Here is a 21,408-nt window from a genome sequence, read left to right on the forward strand (position 1 = left end):
AGATCATTTGATAGTTTAAACAAACAAACGAGTCCAGGCGGTTCCTGAGCAAAATGATGAAGTGAAAATGTAAAGTTTGAAAAAACAAGTCAATGAAATCTCAAGAGAAAAAAAAAACCCAAACAGACCTATTTTTTAAACTATTTGATAATTACTGGGCATTATTTATCTTTCCAGTCAAAGACAATTGAATGATTGTTTTCTTTTTAAGAAGTTAGTTTCACAGTAAAGTCAGTAAAGTAATATACAGAACAGGAAACTGTATGTATGTGAAATTACTTGTCTGTATTATAGGTGACTGAAAATAAAAAAAAAATAAAACTGGCATTTTAGCTGACAGAAAAATATAATAATATTTTAAGATAGTAAAACTGATTGCGAGAGCAAGAACAGATACTAAAAATCACATAATTGCCTAATGTTAGGGTTTTTTCACTGAAATTGTGGCATATTAAGATTCTGTTTATTATCATCGATTTTTAAAACTATTTTGTGTTGTGTAAAACTTTAGAAGCAAATTAATGCTAAATGGAAAAACTGAACCTTAAAAAACCCACCACCAAAACTCAAAATCAACACCCAAAAAACCCCAACCAAAACCATGACTCCTTTTTCTGCAGATAACCAAGGCAAGAAGTTTTATTTTGTAACTTCCATCCTTTGTACAACACTTTCTAAACTGGCTATGAGGAAGAAAAACGGGGGGGAGGAGTTATTTTTGTTCCTAAGTTAAAACAGAAAGGGAAAGCTGAAGGAATGACGTATAACTCAAAATTCCTGAGCAGAATGAGATTTCTGAAACACTGACCCAAGTCAATTCATGAAACACAGCTATGATTTTATTAGTCTGTCAATGTTTAAATATGTACTGATAAAATTATATGCCAAAATTCTAAGCATTTAAGATGCTATTTTGTATATTTGTATGAAATCACGACTGTAGCTGATTTGCAATTTAATATAAAGTACTTTTTAGAATACCACATTAAAACTTTAACAGAATAACACATTAAATCACATCATTAGTCTGGTAAAAAACTCATGTGTAGTCTCTGGATTTGGTTTTTGCCATTGTTGCTAGCTAGCAGAATGATGGGGGAGTACACAAAAGTAATGGCAGTCCTACACACAACTGTCGAACAATACAAAACAAAAAATGTAAATACGAAACAAAGCAAAAAAACAGAAGTTTTCTTATTGAGAATGAATCCTTCCTCAAGACATATGATTTAGTAAGTTAAGCACAACCAATCTGCACATGAAGTTTATGCACAAATCCAAGCATTCAGGAACTAAGAACTTGTGCATTGTGGTTCTGGAGACAAAATGAATTTATAGCAGAGAGCCAATTGTACACAGGAGGGTACCAAAAGTATGGTAGTATAAAATGTCTAATGTCATACAGCAAAGCAAGAAGTTTTAGACAAGAGAGTGGATTTTGCATCTGCCATGTTCCCTCCACTGCTGCATAGTAATTCAGTATAAAACTGCTGGCTAGGGAGAAGATACTTAGAAAAGAACTATGAAAATTAGTTTAGAAAATACCTACAAAGAGACTGAAGTAACTTAATCTAACCACTTTATCAAATATTAAATTACAATGGATGAGATTCCTGGGAAAAACAAACAAAAACTTAATTACACATAAAAGGTTATCAGGGTTGTTCCTCTCAGCAGGATCATTTTAGCTGTATTATTCATAACAGGTGTCTGCAATACCTATTCTTACATTTAAAAGTGAATATCCCACACCCTGCAGTGCTTACAGGCTTTTCTATAACATCTCATCTCCACACTCCTTGCTATTGTTATTTCTTTTCCTATCAGTATTGCAAATGGAGACAAGTGCACTTCTGCTTTGTAGCTTTCAACAGATGCAACTTCTTAGAATAATTATATTTCTAAAAGAAAAAAAAAAAAAAACAAACAACTCATGGTGTAAATTTTATCTATAGGTAAAATTTTTTATATTTTTATATATACATATATATTTACCTATAGGCCCAGTATTTTGAACTGTCCCTCTGGAGTTTGATTTAATTACCTCACATGTTTCTCCTAGCTGGTGCCTAAAATTAGACACAGGTATGGCCTAGTTAATTGCGAGAGAAGCAAATAAAATTTCACATAATTTTCAAGTAATACTTTAACATTCAAATATGGCATTTGCCTTTTTGGCAGAAGAATGACGTTGCCTCATGTTCCATTTATTTTTTGGCTATTTTTCCAAGAACTGCCCCTCAGGAGGCAAGGATAGCATGCAGCAGGTTCCATTTGCAAAGGCAGTGAACTAGTAATGTGGCACATACCACACTATGGAACTCTTGACAAGTGTTAAGGGCTCCCCAGCTCAGCCTGCTGGCTGCCTTCAGCCCCAGACACTAAAACCTTAGATGAGAAGGCAGCAAAGTTCTCAATTCGATTTACTGGGAGTCTTAACTCACTGAACAAAGCACCAGCCTCACTCTTCCAGAGGATTTGGACTACTGCAAATCCTTCACATGCAGCACATTAGAGGAAATGAGATGCCTGAACAAGTCATGGGTGCTTACCGATAGGTTCTGAGCCAACCATCCAACAGAATCTACCCTACTTTACAAAGCACTATCACCAAATTCTTGCCCAGTGGACAGAGCACTCAGTGCCATATGCCAACGTTTATATAATTACAACGGAGACTTCCACAGTGCTAGCACTGAGAAGTATCACAAACACCCACAGGTTAGCTAAGAATGCTTCACTAGATTTGGCCCTTAGTGTCAGACTCAAGTGCTCTTTCATTGCAAAGGAAAAAAGCCATATTGTAGGGACCTTTAATCTTATAGTCTAGGGCATTAAAAAACCCCATAGCTTCAGGATGAACAGAGATTTTAGGTTTAAAAAAAGGATGTTAATAAGCAACTAGTTGCTTGAAGAGATCATAAGATCGATTAAAACACCCCATCACTTTGAACCTTTAAATCAACAGTCTTACTAAATTAAAAGGATGATCAAGCAGCTTTTGAGGTAGCAGTTCAAACTAAGCCTAATATGGCTATAGGTATTAACACTCAAATTCTGAATCAACAAGGAACTCCCACAGTTAAAACAAATTATTTTGATAAAAGGCAGCTACAGAATATGAAGTCTTCTAAACAGTTACCTGTGCTTTTCCAGATTCTGTGAATTGCCCTATACACAAAACAGGCTATCAAAGTAATCAGAAAAATCACTCAGTCAAAGAAATACCAGCTTTACTACTTCTGATTTGTGCTGATGTATGTCAAAACTCATTTTGCCACCCCCAGGCACTTGTGCGATGTTTCAGACAGACAGGAAGTATGCACATGGTTTCGTCTCTGGTTAGAGCTCAACTTACTTACCATAATACTAATTTTAAAAATACTCTGTACACAACTCCACTCAGCAACAATCTATCTCAATCTGTTCACTTCTTTAGTTTTAAAAGCTCAACTGTTGCAGTCAGACCCCACTTCCTCTCAACAAATTATGTAGGCCAAAGCTGGCTTCCTTGCTTTGTACTTATATTCATTGCTCTGAAATCCTGCAATCTTGTGGCTATTATAGCTTTGGGGTTTTTAGCCTCAAAGACATCTCATTATAGTGGATTAGAATTTCATAATGCATTTTTTTTAGTGCTTACAAAAAACCTGGTAACATAGCTTGTATTTAATACAGTTGCTTATTAGATTTCTGAAATGGCAATAGTCATAATGCTTTATCTCTGCAAAGGAGCAAAGGAAGAGATGGAATAGGCCCTTTAGTTAAATTCAGGATGGGAAGAAGAAAAATGGGGACTACTAAAAGAAAAAAAAATCTTATTTTAAGTGAAAAATTACTAACAGAGTTTCTGCTGTATTTGCAACCAAAATACACAACTACCTGTATAAGAATCTAAATATGAAAGTTTTGTGTAGAATTATGAGCTGACAAGTGGCAAGAAGCAAAACAGCCTGATTGCTACAGAAGTGACAGGAAACTTCTAAAAATGTAAGTGCTTTAAAACCTAACTGGTGCAAAAATATGTAGCTTCTTTATGGTAGAAATCTAATCAAACAGAACTGTTCTACATGCAAGTCACACTCATTTATTTGTTTTTCTTTGTTGCTTTGAATAATCAAGAGGATGGAGTTTTGATCATTATGCGAAGTTAAAAATCAGTCTAGTAAAAACTATTCTATTCACTCCTCTGAAAGAGCCAGGAATGCTAAGATTAATATTCTAAAATCTATGTCTACCTGCAACAACAAAAAAAATGTAGTGATCAAAAATAAATCCAATAAAATGGGTTTAAATAATCGAGGCTGGTGACACATACTACCTACTGCCAACAGTAGTTCTTAATTTCTGAAACTAAGAAAGGTGGGGGGGGAGATGTGTACTGCTAGATGCTCACCACCAGCAGTTGAAACAGATGGTGTGTTCTTTCATACTTCTTTTGTGAGTTAAATTAACAACTCACAAGTGTAAAAGGGGAAAGCCTGGGCCCTCCAAACTCAAATCTACATTAATGACAATGGCTCTCCCTGTGCATCCTTCCTTTTGCATCTGTTCTGACACACCTCTGATTAAGGGCTAAAGTGCTTCAACTCACCAATTCACTTGTTTCTGTTCCTTTTACTAAACTGCTATTCTTTCACATTAGTACGTTGTATCATTTTGCTGCAAGATCACACAGCAGTATTAACCGAGTAGGAGCGGATAAATCAATGAGCAAATTGGCAGACTGCCTCAAACTACAAGATGAGGTAGTACTCCACAATAATTTAGAACTTGTAAGGTTCTTGCAAAACAACCACAGAAATTTCAAAACTTAGGAAATAATCCTCTTCTTTTCCTGTGGGTGTTTGATAGAATTTTCTGTATTTACCTTTTCATTGCACACTCTAGCTCTGAAATTTACTTTGTTTCCAAATTCCAAAAATTGACTGTGTGAGGCCCTTAGCTGGATAGAAAAGATGACATTTACCGTGGGGGTTTTTTGGTTGTTTTTTTTTTTAATAACTTGATAGTCAAGCTGTCTCTTCTTCAAATGATCTGGGCATCAAACAAACAGCTTTCGGTCAAACATCTCCACTAAAAACCCTGAAGTGGCTTTAAACTGGCTGAAAGCACTTCAGCACTGGAGTACATGCAAGGTCAAACGCAAGTTTGTATTCAAAGTCTAATCTACTTGGATAGCACTCAAAAAAACAGTTAATATTAAGTTTTATATCCAGCACACATTATTTGCAAGCAAAGCAGGTATTAGTGATTTAACTGAGAATTCTCTAGGAATGCTCTAAGTTTTGATTTTTATAGAGAACTGGCAAAGTACCATTACCATTAGATCACAGAACAAAACAATTTTTAATTAATCTGTTTTTGTAAAATAAGAAGTCAAACTGTAAACGGAGAACTAATTTCAAGATTAATTTCAAAAATTTCAGAATGTACCACAAAAGAATTTACCACTTTGCTTAATTCAATTTATAAATGGGATCATTCCTGTCAAAAATCACTCCTTCATTTAACTTTCCTGAAGAATGTGGTATTTAATGTGACTGGACTGCAGATAACTTGCACAAAGATGATGATCCAGTGCTGAAGCAGTCTTTAAAAGTCCTTCAAGGAGCAGAGATCTACAGCAGAACAAGAAAACTAACCAGAGCCATACAGCTGGACAAGCAAGATTGCTCACAAGTCACTGCCTTGTACAGGGTAACTCCATTAGGTTTAACAGCAATAACAGACACTAGAGCACACCTGAATCCAGAAAATCTGTTTCAGGTTACACCACACTGGCAAAGAGATCAAAATATGAGAAAACATTGTTTCAGTCCTCTCATGGTCTTGCATGGATTTAACTCAGGGATCCTATTAGCACTGTTCGACAGAGCACATGCACCCACAAGCACTGCAGTTACAGGAATATGAATATGCAGACCTTCTCCCCCTTCACAGAGCCTGGCATTGCGATTAAAAATATCAACTGAAGGAAGGGTCAATATCACTGCAAAGATAATTTCATTCGATTTCATGTCTGGCATCTAGTTTCTTCTGAAAAATTCAGACTTGGTGGAGATACAGCCATCTAAGTCTCCGTTCCAGACTGTATTAAATTAATAGCATGTAGCACAAAGATACTTTACCCACAGAAAAAACTCCTGTTCTCACTACCAGTTTGCCTTTTGCTTTTCTCCTGGCTTTTCCAAACAGGTTGTTTTCATCTCAGACGAAGTGCAAGGCTCAGATTCACTAAGATATAAACACTAGTAACAGAAACTGAAGATGTACTTTAGAACAGGCAAACCAGGCTTTCCTCTGCTTTCCAGTGACTTGCTCTGAAAAAATATCCTCAATTTCTCCACTGGCTTCAGGAGGTTTAGCATGCACAGACCAGGAGTCTTGTCTTCCTTTCCAGCTCAGTGCCAAAAGTAACTTTTAAGACTCTCATTTGGCAAACTAGCCAAACTAAAAATATTTTTCACTTGTTTTGGGTTTTGACAATGTTTGACTTCAACTAGATACACACTAATCTCTACACTTTTCCTTAGGTTTTAGCATTAAGCAAATCCTTCTTGGGAACATTTTGACAGATCTTCACTCCTGGTCTAACCTAGCCATTTACTCCTCACCAGTAACCTGTTAGGCTGTTACTATGCTTGAGTCTCCAAGGGAAACATTACACAAGAGCTAACTAAACACATCTCAATTGGGTAAAACAACTAATACACCAAGAGTGCAATATTTTTGGCTTAAAAATAGTAAGCCCTTATATTTGGCTTTCCTGGAATTCCCTATGCCACAATTACGTATTTGAAATATCTAACAGAATATAACTGTAATGAAATTCAAAGGCAAGCTGGCCAACAAATGGAACCTTTTAAAGAATTGTAGGTAATTTCTAGATGTTAAAATATGTGTTCGTGGTTTTTTTTACATAAGTGAAAATTTGATCATTATTACCTTCACCACATAAATTTTTGGAAGTAAAAATTATCTTTGACAGGTGTATCTTATCCTGGTTTCTTTGATGATACATCCTAGATATATCTTTCAGTGACCTGATGATAATAATTTCCTTTGGTTTTTTTCCCCACTTTTACAAATAATTATCAAATATTCATTTTTCTCTCTAAACTTTCTGTGAAGAACATTCTACTTCTTAATTAAAAAATTATTTTACATTACATTAGCTAAGATACAAATAGCATACAATAACTACATGCATGCAAAGTATCAATAGTGCTTCAGCCTTAGTCCATAGGGAGGCTCTATTTTCTAACATCTGGAGTACAGTGTTACAATCTTTGAACTGCCAGTAAATTGTACCACAATACAAATATCTCTCGCCATACTATCTTTCTTTTATGGAAATATGAAGATCTATCTTTACAGAAAGGAATTACACCTTTCAAAATAGTAAAAAAAAAAATCTTCAGTTTCCTCTCCCAGTTAAAAAAAAAAAGGAAAAGGAGAAAAATCCTCTCATAAAAATTTAAAGCAACCACAACTATTGCATGAGCTAAGAAAAAGGTGACTATATATATATATATACAAATGAATAACATTATGTAAGAACAGTTGCATTAGCCAAAGTTTTTCAGTGTTCTGATTTCCCTCTAATATTTTAGTGAAGCTGCAAGACCCTGAATAATGAACAGGACTATTAACAAGACTGCTTAATTGTATCTTCAAATGTCCTTAGAAATAGGCTACAGAACCCATGGCACTACACTAAAGACAATGAGAGACAAGATACAAATAAGGTTAAAGACAAGTGAAGTATTAGCATTCACTTGCAAGTGCACATACTTGCACTATGTAGAAGCAGCTAAGCAGCACAAAACCCAATTAAAATTAGGTTTGGCCTGCTACTACAGTAAAATAGTTGGTTAAGACTACAGACAGCTTCCAGTCAAGAAGAGCACATTGGTTAAGATTTTAGCTACATAACCAATTATAATCACATGACCAATTATCTGTGTCCGAAAGAGAAAAAAAAAAACAAACCCACATTATTATCTGTTAAATCTCTTGTTTCTTACCAGCACCTATTGAGCCACTGCTGTCAGGTAAAATACACACATCCTTGCAGAACACAGATGTCTTAACTAAGCTGGACACTGGTTAGCTGGGGCAGCAAAGAAATTAGTACCACAAATAATTTACCAAGGAAAACTGCAGTAATCATGCTCACAAGCAGACTACTACCATTGAATAAACTTGATTTTCACTAATGTAATCATCTTCCAGAAAAATATAAACACTATTTTCCACAATACACATTTCTTTCACATGGGCAGTTTCTCAAACTATTAAATAAATTGTAAATTCTTCCCTCACTCTCCAAGTTGAAAAAACCAACAACTTATTTGTGTACCCCACTTTCCCCAGATAAATAGAAATAAATGCCTCTTCTGGAGTAAAGCATATGTAACTCAGTAAAATTGCATATGGATTTAAAAAAAGTGACTAAAATTTCAAGTTCACCGTTTTTCTCTTTTTTCATCATAAAAACGACAGTGTTTCTTTGATAATATTCTTCTATGAGCTAGTTTTACAGGTATCCTAACTTGTAGGGACACAATTCCTAACTTACAGAAATTTAACAAACATAAGCATACATGCAAACTTCTCTCCCATGTCAATTTATTTTTGGAGAATACTACTGGCCAAATACTCCTGCATAGTCAGTAGCAAGGGTGTTAAAAGAAAATTACTAATTCCTCTTTCTCATTCCTCTCCACAACAGCATTCATCTTGCAGAGTACCAATTCAGTACCTATATGCAAGAGTTCAGCATTTAGCTTTGTGAAAGGAGGTTTGGGGGGAAAAGGCCAAGTGTAGCCAGTGAGGCAACTATTCAAAACAATGATGCAAGATTTTCCGGTTCAAGTAAGTTCTACTTTTCTATCAGAAAATACCCAAGCCTGCAAGCATTAAAAAGAAAACAGATATTAAGGAAACAGAATTATCCAGCTGAAGGTAAGTTTGGAGGGGATTTATCAAGTGCTGCATAATTATGAAGGCATATTTTAGATGCATGCTACACAGAAAGTTTAAGTACCACTGTAGTAATATATGGAATAAGGACCATATACAAGCAGTTAGTTTTCAGCTAGGTTACTTTTCAGACTACAAGGAATTAAAGAACCTAAACTACTTGCTTCATACCTTTTCTCCAATTTATCCACCCAGAATACTTCAGTTTCTTTGGCTACTCATTGCTGCACCTGTTTCCAAAACATCTTCAGCTGGCTTAGCCTGTGACTAATGGCAGCCATTTCCAGGGAGTGACTATTTAAAGAAAGATCCTTGCTCAGATTCCATAAAACTCTTCAACATATTAAAGAACAGAGAATAAAATTTTTGAAGTTGCATAGGTAGTGTAAGAGTCTGTTCACTGCTTTCAAGTGTGCCGAAGCTATTATGTAAGGCCCAATTTTTTTCTTGAAAGTCTTTAAGCCTCTTATACTAAAACCTTCATTTTTTTAGCCTCTTTTCAAAAGGAACATTTAGGATTACTCAAGTGAAAGCAAAAAAGTCTACCTTAAGTTTTACTTGATAGTCTTTTGTGTGTCAACAATTCTAGTGTTACTTTCTACATGAAACCTTGTTTTGTTCTCAAAAGTTGAACAAGGCATCTCAAGAGGTCTTCAGTTGTAAGACACAATGCAGGAGTCTCACAATGCTTCTCAATAAAATCTCAGTGTCTCCATCAAATCACCAGGTTACAGTATCAACTTCATATGCCAATGAAATTCTAACTAATTACATGTTTACGATCAGTGTTTTTTCCCTGAGCCTAAGAAGATAATTGAAGATAAATTCTGAAATACATGGCTTAAAGGATAAACCTGACCTTCCAGTACTACTGTATGATAAATCACCCCAATGGAATATTTATTTTCACAGAAATGCTGTGCATCACCCTGCTAGAAGAGTAATACTCAGTTGAAGCATTCACACTGGCCTTACTAAGCAACTGATGTGCCCACATACTACTTGGTTGGAATGTTGTTTCAGTGCACACAAAAGCGGTTTGAAGAGAAACTGCCAGAAAAAAAAAGATGGTACAGTTCCTTTAAGACTAACAAGTTTTTTTATAAACACAAGTCCCATCCGCAAATCACATTCAAGTATTGCAGTGGTTTGGGCTTTGCTCCCCAAGTTCAATTCTGAGCAAACATAGTAAGAATATCCAGCTACAGCAGTAAGATAGCAAAGTTCTGGAATTGTATGTGGATTTGTCTGGAATCAAGTACCTTGGAAGAAAATTTACCATTTCCTTTTGGGTTTTTGTTTGCTTAAATATATTTATATTTATATGAAGATCTTAAAAGCTGATTTGTTTCCTCAAAACTCCAACTAAATAAATACAATACACACAACTAGAGAAACCTGATGAGGCCAGCTTAAGTATCATGGATCATTTTTATTCCATATAATAAATGCTATGTTTAATATTTATTGTCAGATCATAATTAGGATTTCATTTCACCATTTCAAATGTTCAAATAAGTGCTGCTGCATAGCAAGTTACTCCAGAGACAAAAAGGAAGATTGTTCTCTATTTTAGTGCAAAAAGAGTAAGTATAATTTTATTGAACTGAAATCAGTGCTACTCAAGCCACAAATAAAAACATTTCACTAATTTAAAGTTGACCTACTATCACTTGAGTTGTTCTCTAGATGCTACCAATGCCACACACAACACCAGTGAAAATGTCTGTCACAGCAGGACATACACCTATCTCTCTCATATATATTATTATGATTATTATTATGCTGTCACCAAAAGAGTATTTGTCTTACAATATAGAATGTAACAAAAGCAGTTTATTCACTTTACTTGCATCTAAAAACCTAATTCACCCTAAGCTGGCAAGTGAACATATAAATATGTATTTTTTAATGTACAATGTATGAAATGGAAGATTATTTCTTTAAATAAAATTAAATACATTTACCTTATCAATCCAACATTTTGGCTTGCACCAGGCAAAGTAAAATGAAATCACAATATTAGCTCAACAGCGAAAGAGCTACTAGCAAAGGAAAACGGAATTAGTGTAGACAGGCATCTAATATACATACTAATACTTTCTGGAACTTCATGTTAAATTATTCCAGGGAACACACTTGGCAGGAGCCTTGGCAGTCCAGTTCTAAAATGGATCAAGAATATCAGAATATATTTGAAGAGTGACTTTGCAGGTTTCAACCCGTGTATCTAATACGGTATGTCTTCAAGTGACACCATCTTTTGCACTACTTGAATTTTAGGAATTTAGCACTAGTATTTGTGGGTAAAGGAATGAATCCAAGATTTAATGTCTTTTAAACTGTCCAACATTGCAGGAAAATAGGCAGGAAATTCTGCAAAGAAGACAAAGACACCACACAATTACCCAAATCATGTTCTATTTGGAAAGGTATGTGGACTGTCATTGCAAAGTTCTGGAAGAGCACCTCAGAATGAATCTGCATTTAGAAAATGGAAGTTACTTGAAGCTGAATTATCATCTCCATTTTTGTCTCTGTTCCAGGCAGCAAGGTATTGGTACATATCAAATGCTAATTTTCAAACAGTACTGCAGTCTTACTTATGCTTAAATATTTCACTATCTCCCTTGATGCCCATCTAGCAGGACAACCTTCTAAAGAAACTGAAGTGGAAATTTATAAAATTATTGCTCTGTTTTCAAAAATGCATTTATATTTATGGAAGCACAAAGATTAAGAAGCATATATATTTCATTTGTAAATTTAGTGATGTAATTTGAAGTAACATTCATTTAATATTACAGCAACATCTATCTTTCAATAAGCAGAGCAGTAAAATAAGTTAAAAAGTGGAAACACATTTTCCATTACAAATTCTTGAATTCTGAAATGCTGGTATAACATGTACTCATTTAAAAAAATGTCTCAATCCCTTATTATTTCTCCCAGGAAAAGAAGTTATGCCAACCTAAGTGTCACAGCATTAACAAAAAGATTAACTTAACACTCTTTCACTTAAATACTCATAAAGAATATTGCAAAGTCTCTTCCACCATTTCGAATTAATTTGAAGTATTCTTTGAAATCTTAGAAGAATGTATTCCACATTTATTTTTAAGAAAACACGAAGTGAAATATTTTAAATGTACAAATGAGATTTAGCGCTTGCAATCTGCTGTTGAGAGGACAGCTGAAAATAGGAAGGAAAAAAAATTATCACAGTGGATCAGGTTGCCCTGCCACAAACTGAAACACTTTTTTTCAGATCAGAACATGAAAAAACAAATTACTCCCTACTACATTATTTATTACTAGCTGAAACCTTGCATCAGATACACTTGGATCTGAATTTTGCTGAAGTCAAATCCCATTTCCCAAATCCCATTTAGAAGGATTGTCTTAAATGATGAGGAACACCAAGTTAGAAGGATACTTAAGAGGGAAAAGGGAAAAGATCACAGATAAAAGCTCAGCTAGAACACCACTTCTTAGAAAGGAAGATAACATATCACCCAAATATCTGCATTAAGTTTGTGGTAATAAGCAGAAAACGTCACACACCTCACTCTACCATCTCCAACTGGTATTAATACCCAACTGTCACCAAGTCTCCACTTGTCTACCCATAAATAGACGGGCCTTCTTAACATACACCAAAAATATTAGAAGTTTGACTTCTATTCCCCTCAATTTCCTTATCAAAGAGTGATGTAATTTCTCCCCAAATTATAATTCCCTATTGTTTTAATTTGGAATAAAGTTAGCACAATTGCTTACATCTTTCACCCATTGGTGTACCTTTTGTCAAAATGCATTATAGGCATATAGAGATTGTCACCTTTATAGGATAGAAATCTAATATTTATAAATGTATTTCCACAGAAAACTATAATACCAACTGTTTCTCTAATTTAAGTAGAAAGTGACATAACTGTTACTAATGGTATTCTTTCCAAATACTAAATAAGAACTTGAAGGAAGAAGGAAAGCAAAGCTTCTATTGGCCCGCTTAAAAAATGAGATTATTTGTCTGATACCATCTCTTCTTTAAGACCTCTCCATTTTTTGACATCTATGTTCATAATATTGAAAATGAAATTTTATTCATTCCTTTCAAGACAATCAATTGTCTTGAAAAGAATGAACAAAATCAATTTAATTGATACCCCATCAATTCAGTTAAATCTTTTCACTCAACATCTTCTAGAAAACACGGACTTCAAACATGTAAAGAAGTCTGGTGTTCCAGGTAGTTAGCCAGCACAAAAACACTTCTATCGCAATTTCACCTGTAGAGAGTTTACAAAATGTTTAGCCTAACGACTGTAAACTGCTAACTTGGCAGAGGGATGGGGAAGGATGTGTGTTCACACGCAGTTTAAACCAATCCTAATCAATCTTGGTGCACTTCTGCTTTTGTGTCCTTTCTTCCTCTGCCAGGCATCAGTCAGGACAGGAACAGTCTGCAAGTGAAGAGTATATGTATCTCATTGTTCTTAACTTCAGCTTAGTTCCGTGTACTCTGGCACCACACAAATGGACTGCTAGCAACGAGACTACGAGAATAAACAGCCAAGAGTGAAAGTAGGAGACAAGACTGCATTCTTCCATGACCGTACAACCTTAATTTGACAAACTACTTATCAACAATAAACAACAAAATCCTTTTGCTACACGTTGTTAGGGGACAAACCAACAGATTAAACAGTAAGAACAGCAAACTTGTCAGCCCAAGAACAGTGTTATTCACATTAGTCCAGCCTGGGTGATCTGCTCTGCAACAAAGCTCTACAGATGTTTGCATTCACGTAGCTTAAATGACAACTGATGAATGCTGTCTCTAGTTACTCCTTAAGGGGATCTGCGTAAGTCACAATCAAAGACTACTTAATCTGGGAGTTCTGGGTGCTAAAAAGTCTTCTTTGGTGTACTGACTACCATCTCCACTCTAGAGCAAATAACTCCATGTTAACTGGAGTGATGCCTTTTCCTACTACTTTTGCTCACAGTACAGAAGATGCCTTTTCATAGTTCAGCACAGTTTTCTTCATAGTGAAGACAGGTTAATGAACCCCCAAAATAGTACTCCACATTCAACTGATAGACACTCACTCAGGAAGTCACTGTCACACAGTGGTCGCACATAAAGCAGCTGGCTCATCTCAGTCCTAGTTTCCTAAAGGTAACTCAGCAACACCCTCCACCACCCTGCTCTGACATTCTCACAACTGGCTTTCAGAGCTTGCTTACAAACACTTCTTGCTAAACAGGTCATGACTGCTTTATAGTCTGCCAAGCAAAAGAAGGAAAAAAAAAAAAAAGAAGAAGAAAAAAAAAGACAATAGTGCTCTCTTTATTGAATTTCTCCCCTGGTTCAAACTAATCTTCAGAAGGAAAATAGATGTCTTGTCAAGTATTGAATATCAAAGTGTCTTGCTGTCTTTTCGTTACTTGAATTGCCTGAAATATCCTCTCATCTGGTCACCCCATGTTAACAGAAAGAAGAACAAAAAACCCAACTACCCAGATTTATGACTTTCCATCAAAACCTTTTAAAATAATTATTGTAACACATATTAAATCACTAACATTTAGTTTATGCATAGGGCGAAACAATTTTTCTCAGTTCCCTGGAGGCCTTTTGAAGTCTTCTAGAAGTTTTTAAAAATCCATTCCATGCACATATCCAGGGAGTGATAGCAAGCACAGTAACTGGATAGCACTAAGTTCTAAGTGGAAAAGGCAAAAAGTAGTATTTTTTACCAAAGCACATCAATTAAAAAGCAAGTCGGCCAATACCTGACTTCCCAACACTTCTCAACTGTGACCTGAGTCACATTCAAGGCAGAAACAGTTCAAGATCCATGGTTTTCAGCTTTGTACATTTCAGTAAAAACAGCTGAAGGGCCTATTAAGTAGAAATGCAGAGAGTCTAACTGTTGCATTTCAGAACAGATAGTGAACAGAAAGTGGGTTAACTACTTTCAAGTAAGTATGAACTGATAAATAATCGAGCATTTGGACGGCTGTATCACGTTAGGGTACCAAATAAAGTTAAGCTTTAGATTTTTCTATAAAATTCGTTACCTTTTTCAATGAGGACACCTCAAACTCCCTTTTATTCTTCAGCCTATTATAAAAGCATATGTTTCTAAGGAAAATGTGTATATCTGTAGGATTTAAACAAAAGATTTGAAACCAATTTGTGGCAACAGTATAATTTCCACCTTTCTCAAAGTTAGCAGTATTTTTTCAGTTTACTCACTCAGCAAAGCATTCACATTAAGTATTTGACAGTGATTGTAAAGCTTAATATCTCAAAACCTTTGCATTTTGTTTCAAAGGGCTTTTCAACTACAATGCCGAATTTCTTTGAAAACAGACATGCAATGTGTATCACAGCATGCTTCTGCTCTACATGTATACAATACTTGTTTTGGATTACAGAGTGAATTGAATAACCATCCCAAAGTGTTCCAGTGAAGATATGCACATTCATTATTCTGCCTACTAACATTTCTCTTAGACAGTATGCTCGTACAATAGTTATGCTGCTGTGAGAGCATTGATCCAAAAATCCTTCACCAAATTTGAATATAATAATACAGGCAACTTAACTGTACTAATGCTCACAGTTTAGTACAACTTCAGTCTTCTTTCCACTATGTGGTCTAATTATCTTGGAGCCCTTATAAACCAATACAACTGTTCAACAGCCACATACTACCCATGCAGATTTGAGTTCAAGACTTCCATGCTTGCAGTTTAGCTACTGTAAAATGTAAAGACTAGCATTTAAAAAGTGCAAATAAACAATTTCAAAATAGCATAGATTATTCCAACATGACTTGTAATTGCTTGGTGCAAGTGGTGTTTGCTTTCCTTTCTACATAATTATGCAAGCATGAGGAAGTCAATAACTGCCTCTGATCACTTGTTCAAACTGGAACATCAGAAAAGAATTTAAGAAAATGGTTTTTCACAATGTAAAAACAAGTTATAGGGGAAAACCACCTCTTAAGACTTACCTGTTCTCCTGCCTCCATCACAAAAACTATTCTAATAGTACTCTTCCTTTAGAAATCTCCATTTCTGCTGTAATTCAAATAGTTAACCAGAAAGTGAAAGGTCACTACATTCCATGACTGGTTTCCAGCCTGCCTAAGACCAATGGGATTTTCAACTGACTTGTGCTCAAAGTTGGAAATTAGTGGCTGAAAAGTTTACTAGATATTTTGCTTTTGTCTTCAGCCATACTGGCAGAGAATATGAGCAACGGTCTGGCACACATTAAAGGAAAGCAGCTACAGCATCAGGGTGTACCAGTGATCTCTCTGGATAGCTGGAGAGGTCACTAGACCTTTGAAACAAAAATGGAAATTCAGGATGAATTAAAACCAAACCAAAGCAAAAAAAAATTACCATAAACCATAGGCATGGCTTTCTTAATTTGTTAGCATGGCAACTTTGAGCAAGTACCCAGGAACATCTAGGATTACCAAAGAGAAGTATCAACAACCATTAAATAGCCTGTACTTTACAGAATGAAAAACATTAACTTGCAAATAGTATCAAAACATTTAAACAATCATTTCAGATCTCTTAATTCATAGAGCATTGCTCTAGCTTCTGACACATCTACTCTTTTGATCCCCACTCGGCAGTGAACTTTTTAACTACGGAGGGTGTATTACCTTCATTCACATATTTATGTATCAAACAAATGCCATGATACATATTAAAAATCTCACGAACATTTTCTGCCGTTCTTAGTACAAATCACTGGTGAAACCAAGCTTGTGCTTATTATTTCTCTCTTTGCTTTCATGGAGTTTATTTCCTCATTTTGGAGCTAAAAAAAGCACTCTATAAGAATGCTTTTACATATATTGCTACCTACTTAGTAAGTAGTAATTTGATGGCATGCAATTAGTTTTTAAATCGTCAAACAGATTCTACATTCTTCTGACACATACTTAATGCAAAAAAGGTTTTATACAAGAGGTGCTAAATTAAACAACAAAAAAACTTCACAACATGCAAGCAATCCTGGCCATTATCTACACAACTGTATTAACTAGCAGAGGTCAATCAACATAAGAAAAAGCCTGATTTAGTAGAATATCACAATAAAAAGCATAATTCTGTTAAGACTTGAACACTTCTTGTAAGCCTTATTTCAAGTCTGTTTTTAAGTGGTCTTTGCAGTCCATGGGAAGACTACTTAATAGGCTGAAGTTACTGGTTTATACAAGGGACTTTATTTCCTAGGATTAAGTTGGGTTATTACCAAGGAGAACAATTATACCAACAGCTTTGGTGATCTCTTAGCAGGCAGCATACCTATCTTGTGTCAAAGCATTGCGAAATGCAAGAACATGAGTGACTTACAGTTTTGTGTAAATACAATTGTTGGTGCTGTTCCTAAATATACTTCACTGAGTTTTACAAAGAAAGATCAACATTTTATCCATACCACACAGGTGGGGAAAAGGAGTCAGTAAAGCTAAATGAACTGTTCAAGTTCATGTAATGAGACAAAGATACCAACAAGGAATCCAGTTCTAAGGTTCTGTGCACCAGAATCCACAACCCTCCGAACTTGAAAGAATGACCAAGGCATAAATCAAAACACAGGCCTCAATCGTGCAGTCAGAAGCAAGTCTGCAGTCAGCAGACTCTAAGCAAGACTAGGTCTTAAAGCACTAAATCCTCTATATGCTGAAGTGTCCTTGAGGCACACTCTTCGGATAACTTAAAAAATAAATGCACTGAAATATACAGTCATATTTAAACAGTATCTTGATCTAATATAGTCAATGTTACCTTGAAGTGATATAAATAGAAAGCTAATAATTCTCTTAAGCATCCTCCCTTACTACTTCTTATTGGACTAGCTTGTATCCTTGTAAGCTTAACTAATAAATTACAAATTTAAGACAGCCAGAAGGGCTGATCCACTGTATCACTCCTATAATCTTGGTTAGGTTGTTGAATCTTAGAAATTTCTTTGGAACCACAATTCTGTTAAAAGTTTCCCTGTAATAACTAAAGCTTCAAAGTAATGACTTACAGATTAACCTCCCTTAACACTACAGGGCACAGGAAATAAAGTACTGGAGTTATCTCAAGCATATGTAAGTTTAGCACTACACACACACAAATTGCAAAAATTACAGAATTAAGCTTAACACCTGAACACTCTGACAGAATTCATCCCAACTTTAAAAATAAACATGCAATAGTATCACAAACCCTACTGAAGAATAAGTAAACTGTGTTTTCTAAAAAAATACGAGTCTATTAACAGGTTTTTGTATTTGTTACTCTAAACTTAATCATCTGTTATACATTCAATTCAGCCTGAAGTGGGTCTATATCACTATTTCACAGAACACTTTGCGTTCTACTTGTGATCTGACCTCCTCATGCTCCCCACTGTCTATCTACATATTCATATAGCTCTAAAACCACAGTATCTGAACCTAATCTCTATGGTAACTGTAAGATTTGTTTACATTGAAAAAGAATATTAGAAATGTATGTAAATTTAACTGTCATTTAAATATGTGTTTTTTCCTTCTGGGGAAAAAGCTCCCTATACTGCTTCCTATTTATCTTGCTTCCATCTCCAGTACCCCCATCAGGCAATGAGCCACATTTGGAAAGCTTCTTGTCATACAACTTCAACAGCCTGTTATTGTAAATTCATAAATAGTTTACTTTTAATAAGACAGACATGTGCAGTATTTTAGATCTTAGCACTTGCTAAAGAAAAATCATAGAGAGGGCAATTAAAACACGATTTTTTAAAAATCTATCATAAAGTTGCCAAAGTAAAAAAAAAAACATGCCAAGCCTTTAAGAGCTATACGGAAACACTCTGCAGCTCAGCAACTCAGAGCAATCTAGAAATTAAGAGACTATTTCATTTACCATTTCCAGCAGTGAATATAGTACTGGCTTTACATTTTACATAATAGTCATTCACAGACAGCAGGCAAAAACTCTGATAGTGAAAGAATCTGCATACAGACTACTCCTTTTTATTAATAAATACCAAAGAATTGATGTATCACAGGTTTGTAACAATTGCTTTCTATAAAATTTACAGTATTTTAAAATGATTTATTGCTGCCCAGCAGGACCGGGAGCTGAATTACATAGGGGTGATAGTAACATAAATGGCAGTTTGAGTGAAACGTATCAGCAAAATGGTAAAAAAAAACAAAAAACGACCCTAACAAACGCAGTCGTCAAAAACTACTTTTAGGTACACAGTTCTTGGCCACTCACAGAAGAAATCATTCTATTCCACCAAAGCGATCTTTTTTATATAAAGCTTGCATAATATACCAAACATAAATAGTCTAGAAAGGTCTAGGAGAAGGAAAATGCGTGACAGTGAGGTACATGAATACTACACAGCACCGAGAGGAAAATTAGAACCTGTTTGAAAATCTTTCCGCACCTTACAGCAATCATTTCACTGCAGAGAATCTCTTACATGCACCCTTCCCGATCACATCAAGATTATTCACTCAACAAAACTCCTATTGACGAATAGAAAGTAAGTAAATCTACCCTCTATTCAAGTAAACAATGTTGTAGAGCCAGCATTTCCCCCACAGCGTTACTTTCTCGAGCAGGGTGACTGTGCCCTGCTCCTCCATGAAGCAAGCTCAGCCCAGGCAGCCATGTCCTTATTCTCCTACAAACAATGTTTCTGAAGGAGAACAGCCCCTGCTCGGGAAACTTACAGCTTCCCCCAGCATAACGCGGCGGAGCAAAGCCCGCCCCACGATCAGCAAACGAGCCAAGGCACCGAAACACGGCAGTGGAGGAGAAGCTGCCCGCAGTCTGGATATGCACCAGCACCGAGCCTCGCACCGGGGTCGGGACAGATGGACTGACAGATAGGACAGCATTTCTTCGTGCAACCCTCCCTCTTTTCCCCTCCCAGGCACACGAGCGAGTGTTTTACCTTCATGATGAGCTCAGGCTGCGGTAAAAGCCTCGATCGTGGCTGAGCGGCCGAGGCTGGACCTGGAATTTAAAACAAAGCGCTAAGGCACCGCACCAGCCGCTCGCACCGGGCGGGGGGAGGGGAGCCAAGGATCGGGTGGGGGCGCTGGGCTCCTCCCGAAACTCCCCCTTTCCTTCCCCAGATCCCCCCTTCTCCCGAGGCTAACCCCCTTCCCTCTCTCCTGAGCCGCTGTTTCCCCCCCCGGCTCCCACACGCCGCGGCTTCCCCTACACTCGCCGCCACTGACGCCATTTCTGTCAGAGGAGGAGAAACTTGCCACAACAACAACCCACCCCCGGCTGCCGCGGGAGGGGGGAGGCGCCCCGGCCGCCTCCCCGGGGCGCTGCGCCCCCTCCCCGGGCACCGAGCGGCGAGAGGGCACCCGCGGGGGTCCCAGAGCAGAGAACACACCCCCTGCTCGCTTCACCGCGGGGAGAGGCAGAGAGGAGAGAAGGAGGGAGGGAGGGAGGCTGTTCCTCCATTGTACGAGGAAGAGTGCCCGTGTGCGCGGCGGGGGAGCGGGGTGTCGGGAGCAGTCCCCCCACCCCCGACACACACACACACGCTTTTGTAGGGGCTGCGGCTCCGGATCGCGGCGGCTCCTCCTCCCTCCGTCTCCCCCCCTAAATAAAGGAAAGCGCTGACTCCGCCGCAGGAGTTTCGGCAGCAACAGCCGCAACTCCCCGGCTCGGCGCAGCGGGTCCGGGCGGGGGGAGGGAGGGAGGGCGGGCAGGCAGGAGGCGGCGGAGGAGGGGAAGAAAAGGAAGAAGAAGAAGAAAAGAAGGGAGCGGGGACGGGGAGGGAGGGAGGAAGGGAGGGGGGCGGGGAGAAAGGGGCCCGACCTGCTCGGCGGGGACACGGAGCGTGTGTCTGTGTGAGTGTGGAGGAGGGGGCTCCGTCTCTCCCGGCAGAGAGGCTAAAGGAGAAGCCGCCGGTCTCTCCCCCCGGCCCGCCACTGGGTGTTTGGGGTGGGGGGGAAGAAGAAGCATCGGCGAGTCCCGCCGCAGTCTCGCTACGAGGAGAAAAACAAGCGCCCCCCTCCCTCCCTCGCCACCGCACGCCCGGCCTCGCACCCCCACGGGGCCCCTCGTCGCCTCCCCGCCCGCCGCCGGCGGGGCACGGGGGCTCCTTCTCCAGCTCGGCGCCCTCACCTTTGTTCCGCGGCGACCGCCCGCCCGCTACTCCCCCAGCCCGAGGCGGGGGGCACGGAAGAGAACTAGCGAAAGCTCCTCGCAGCTCCGGGCACCCCTAGCCCCGCTCGAAGCTGCTGCAGCGGCTCCGCTGGCGGCGGCCCCGCACGGCGCGCGGAGGGGGCCGATCCGTCCTGCGCGGCCCCGGCGGCGGTGACTGCTCGGCTCCGTCCCCCTCCCCCTCCCGCACCGATGACTGAC

The 21,408-nt window shown here is 38.0% G+C and overlaps 1 protein-coding gene across 8 annotated transcripts in view; it reads right to left on the minus strand.

Moving 5' to 3' along the window:
* The window catches only part of ARID4B (AT-rich interaction domain 4B), an 86,474-nt gene extending 65,089 nt beyond the window's left edge, over window positions 1-21,385 (minus strand). For 7 of the 8 annotated variants that reach the window (XM_088161517.1, XM_014874848.2, XM_014874834.2 and 4 more), the window contains exons 1-2: window positions 21,169-21,385; window positions 19,976-20,037 (exon numbers count right to left, since the gene is read on the minus strand). In XM_088161517.1, coding sequence (XP_088017643.1) covers window positions 19,976-19,981 — 6 coding nt within the window. In that variant the 5' untranslated portion in view covers window positions 19,982-20,037; window positions 21,169-21,385. The remainder of the gene's footprint in view (window positions 1-19,975; window positions 20,038-21,168) is intronic. The other variant, XM_088161518.1, reaches the window with a different exon arrangement.
* Window positions 21,386-21,408: the final 23 nt, after the last annotated feature.

This window comes from Sturnus vulgaris, chromosome 3 (assembly GCF_052056855.1).
Source record: "Sturnus vulgaris isolate bStuVul1 chromosome 3, bStuVul1.hap1, whole genome shotgun sequence".
Lineage (NCBI taxonomy): Eukaryota > Metazoa > Chordata > Aves > Passeriformes > Sturnidae > Sturnus > Sturnus vulgaris.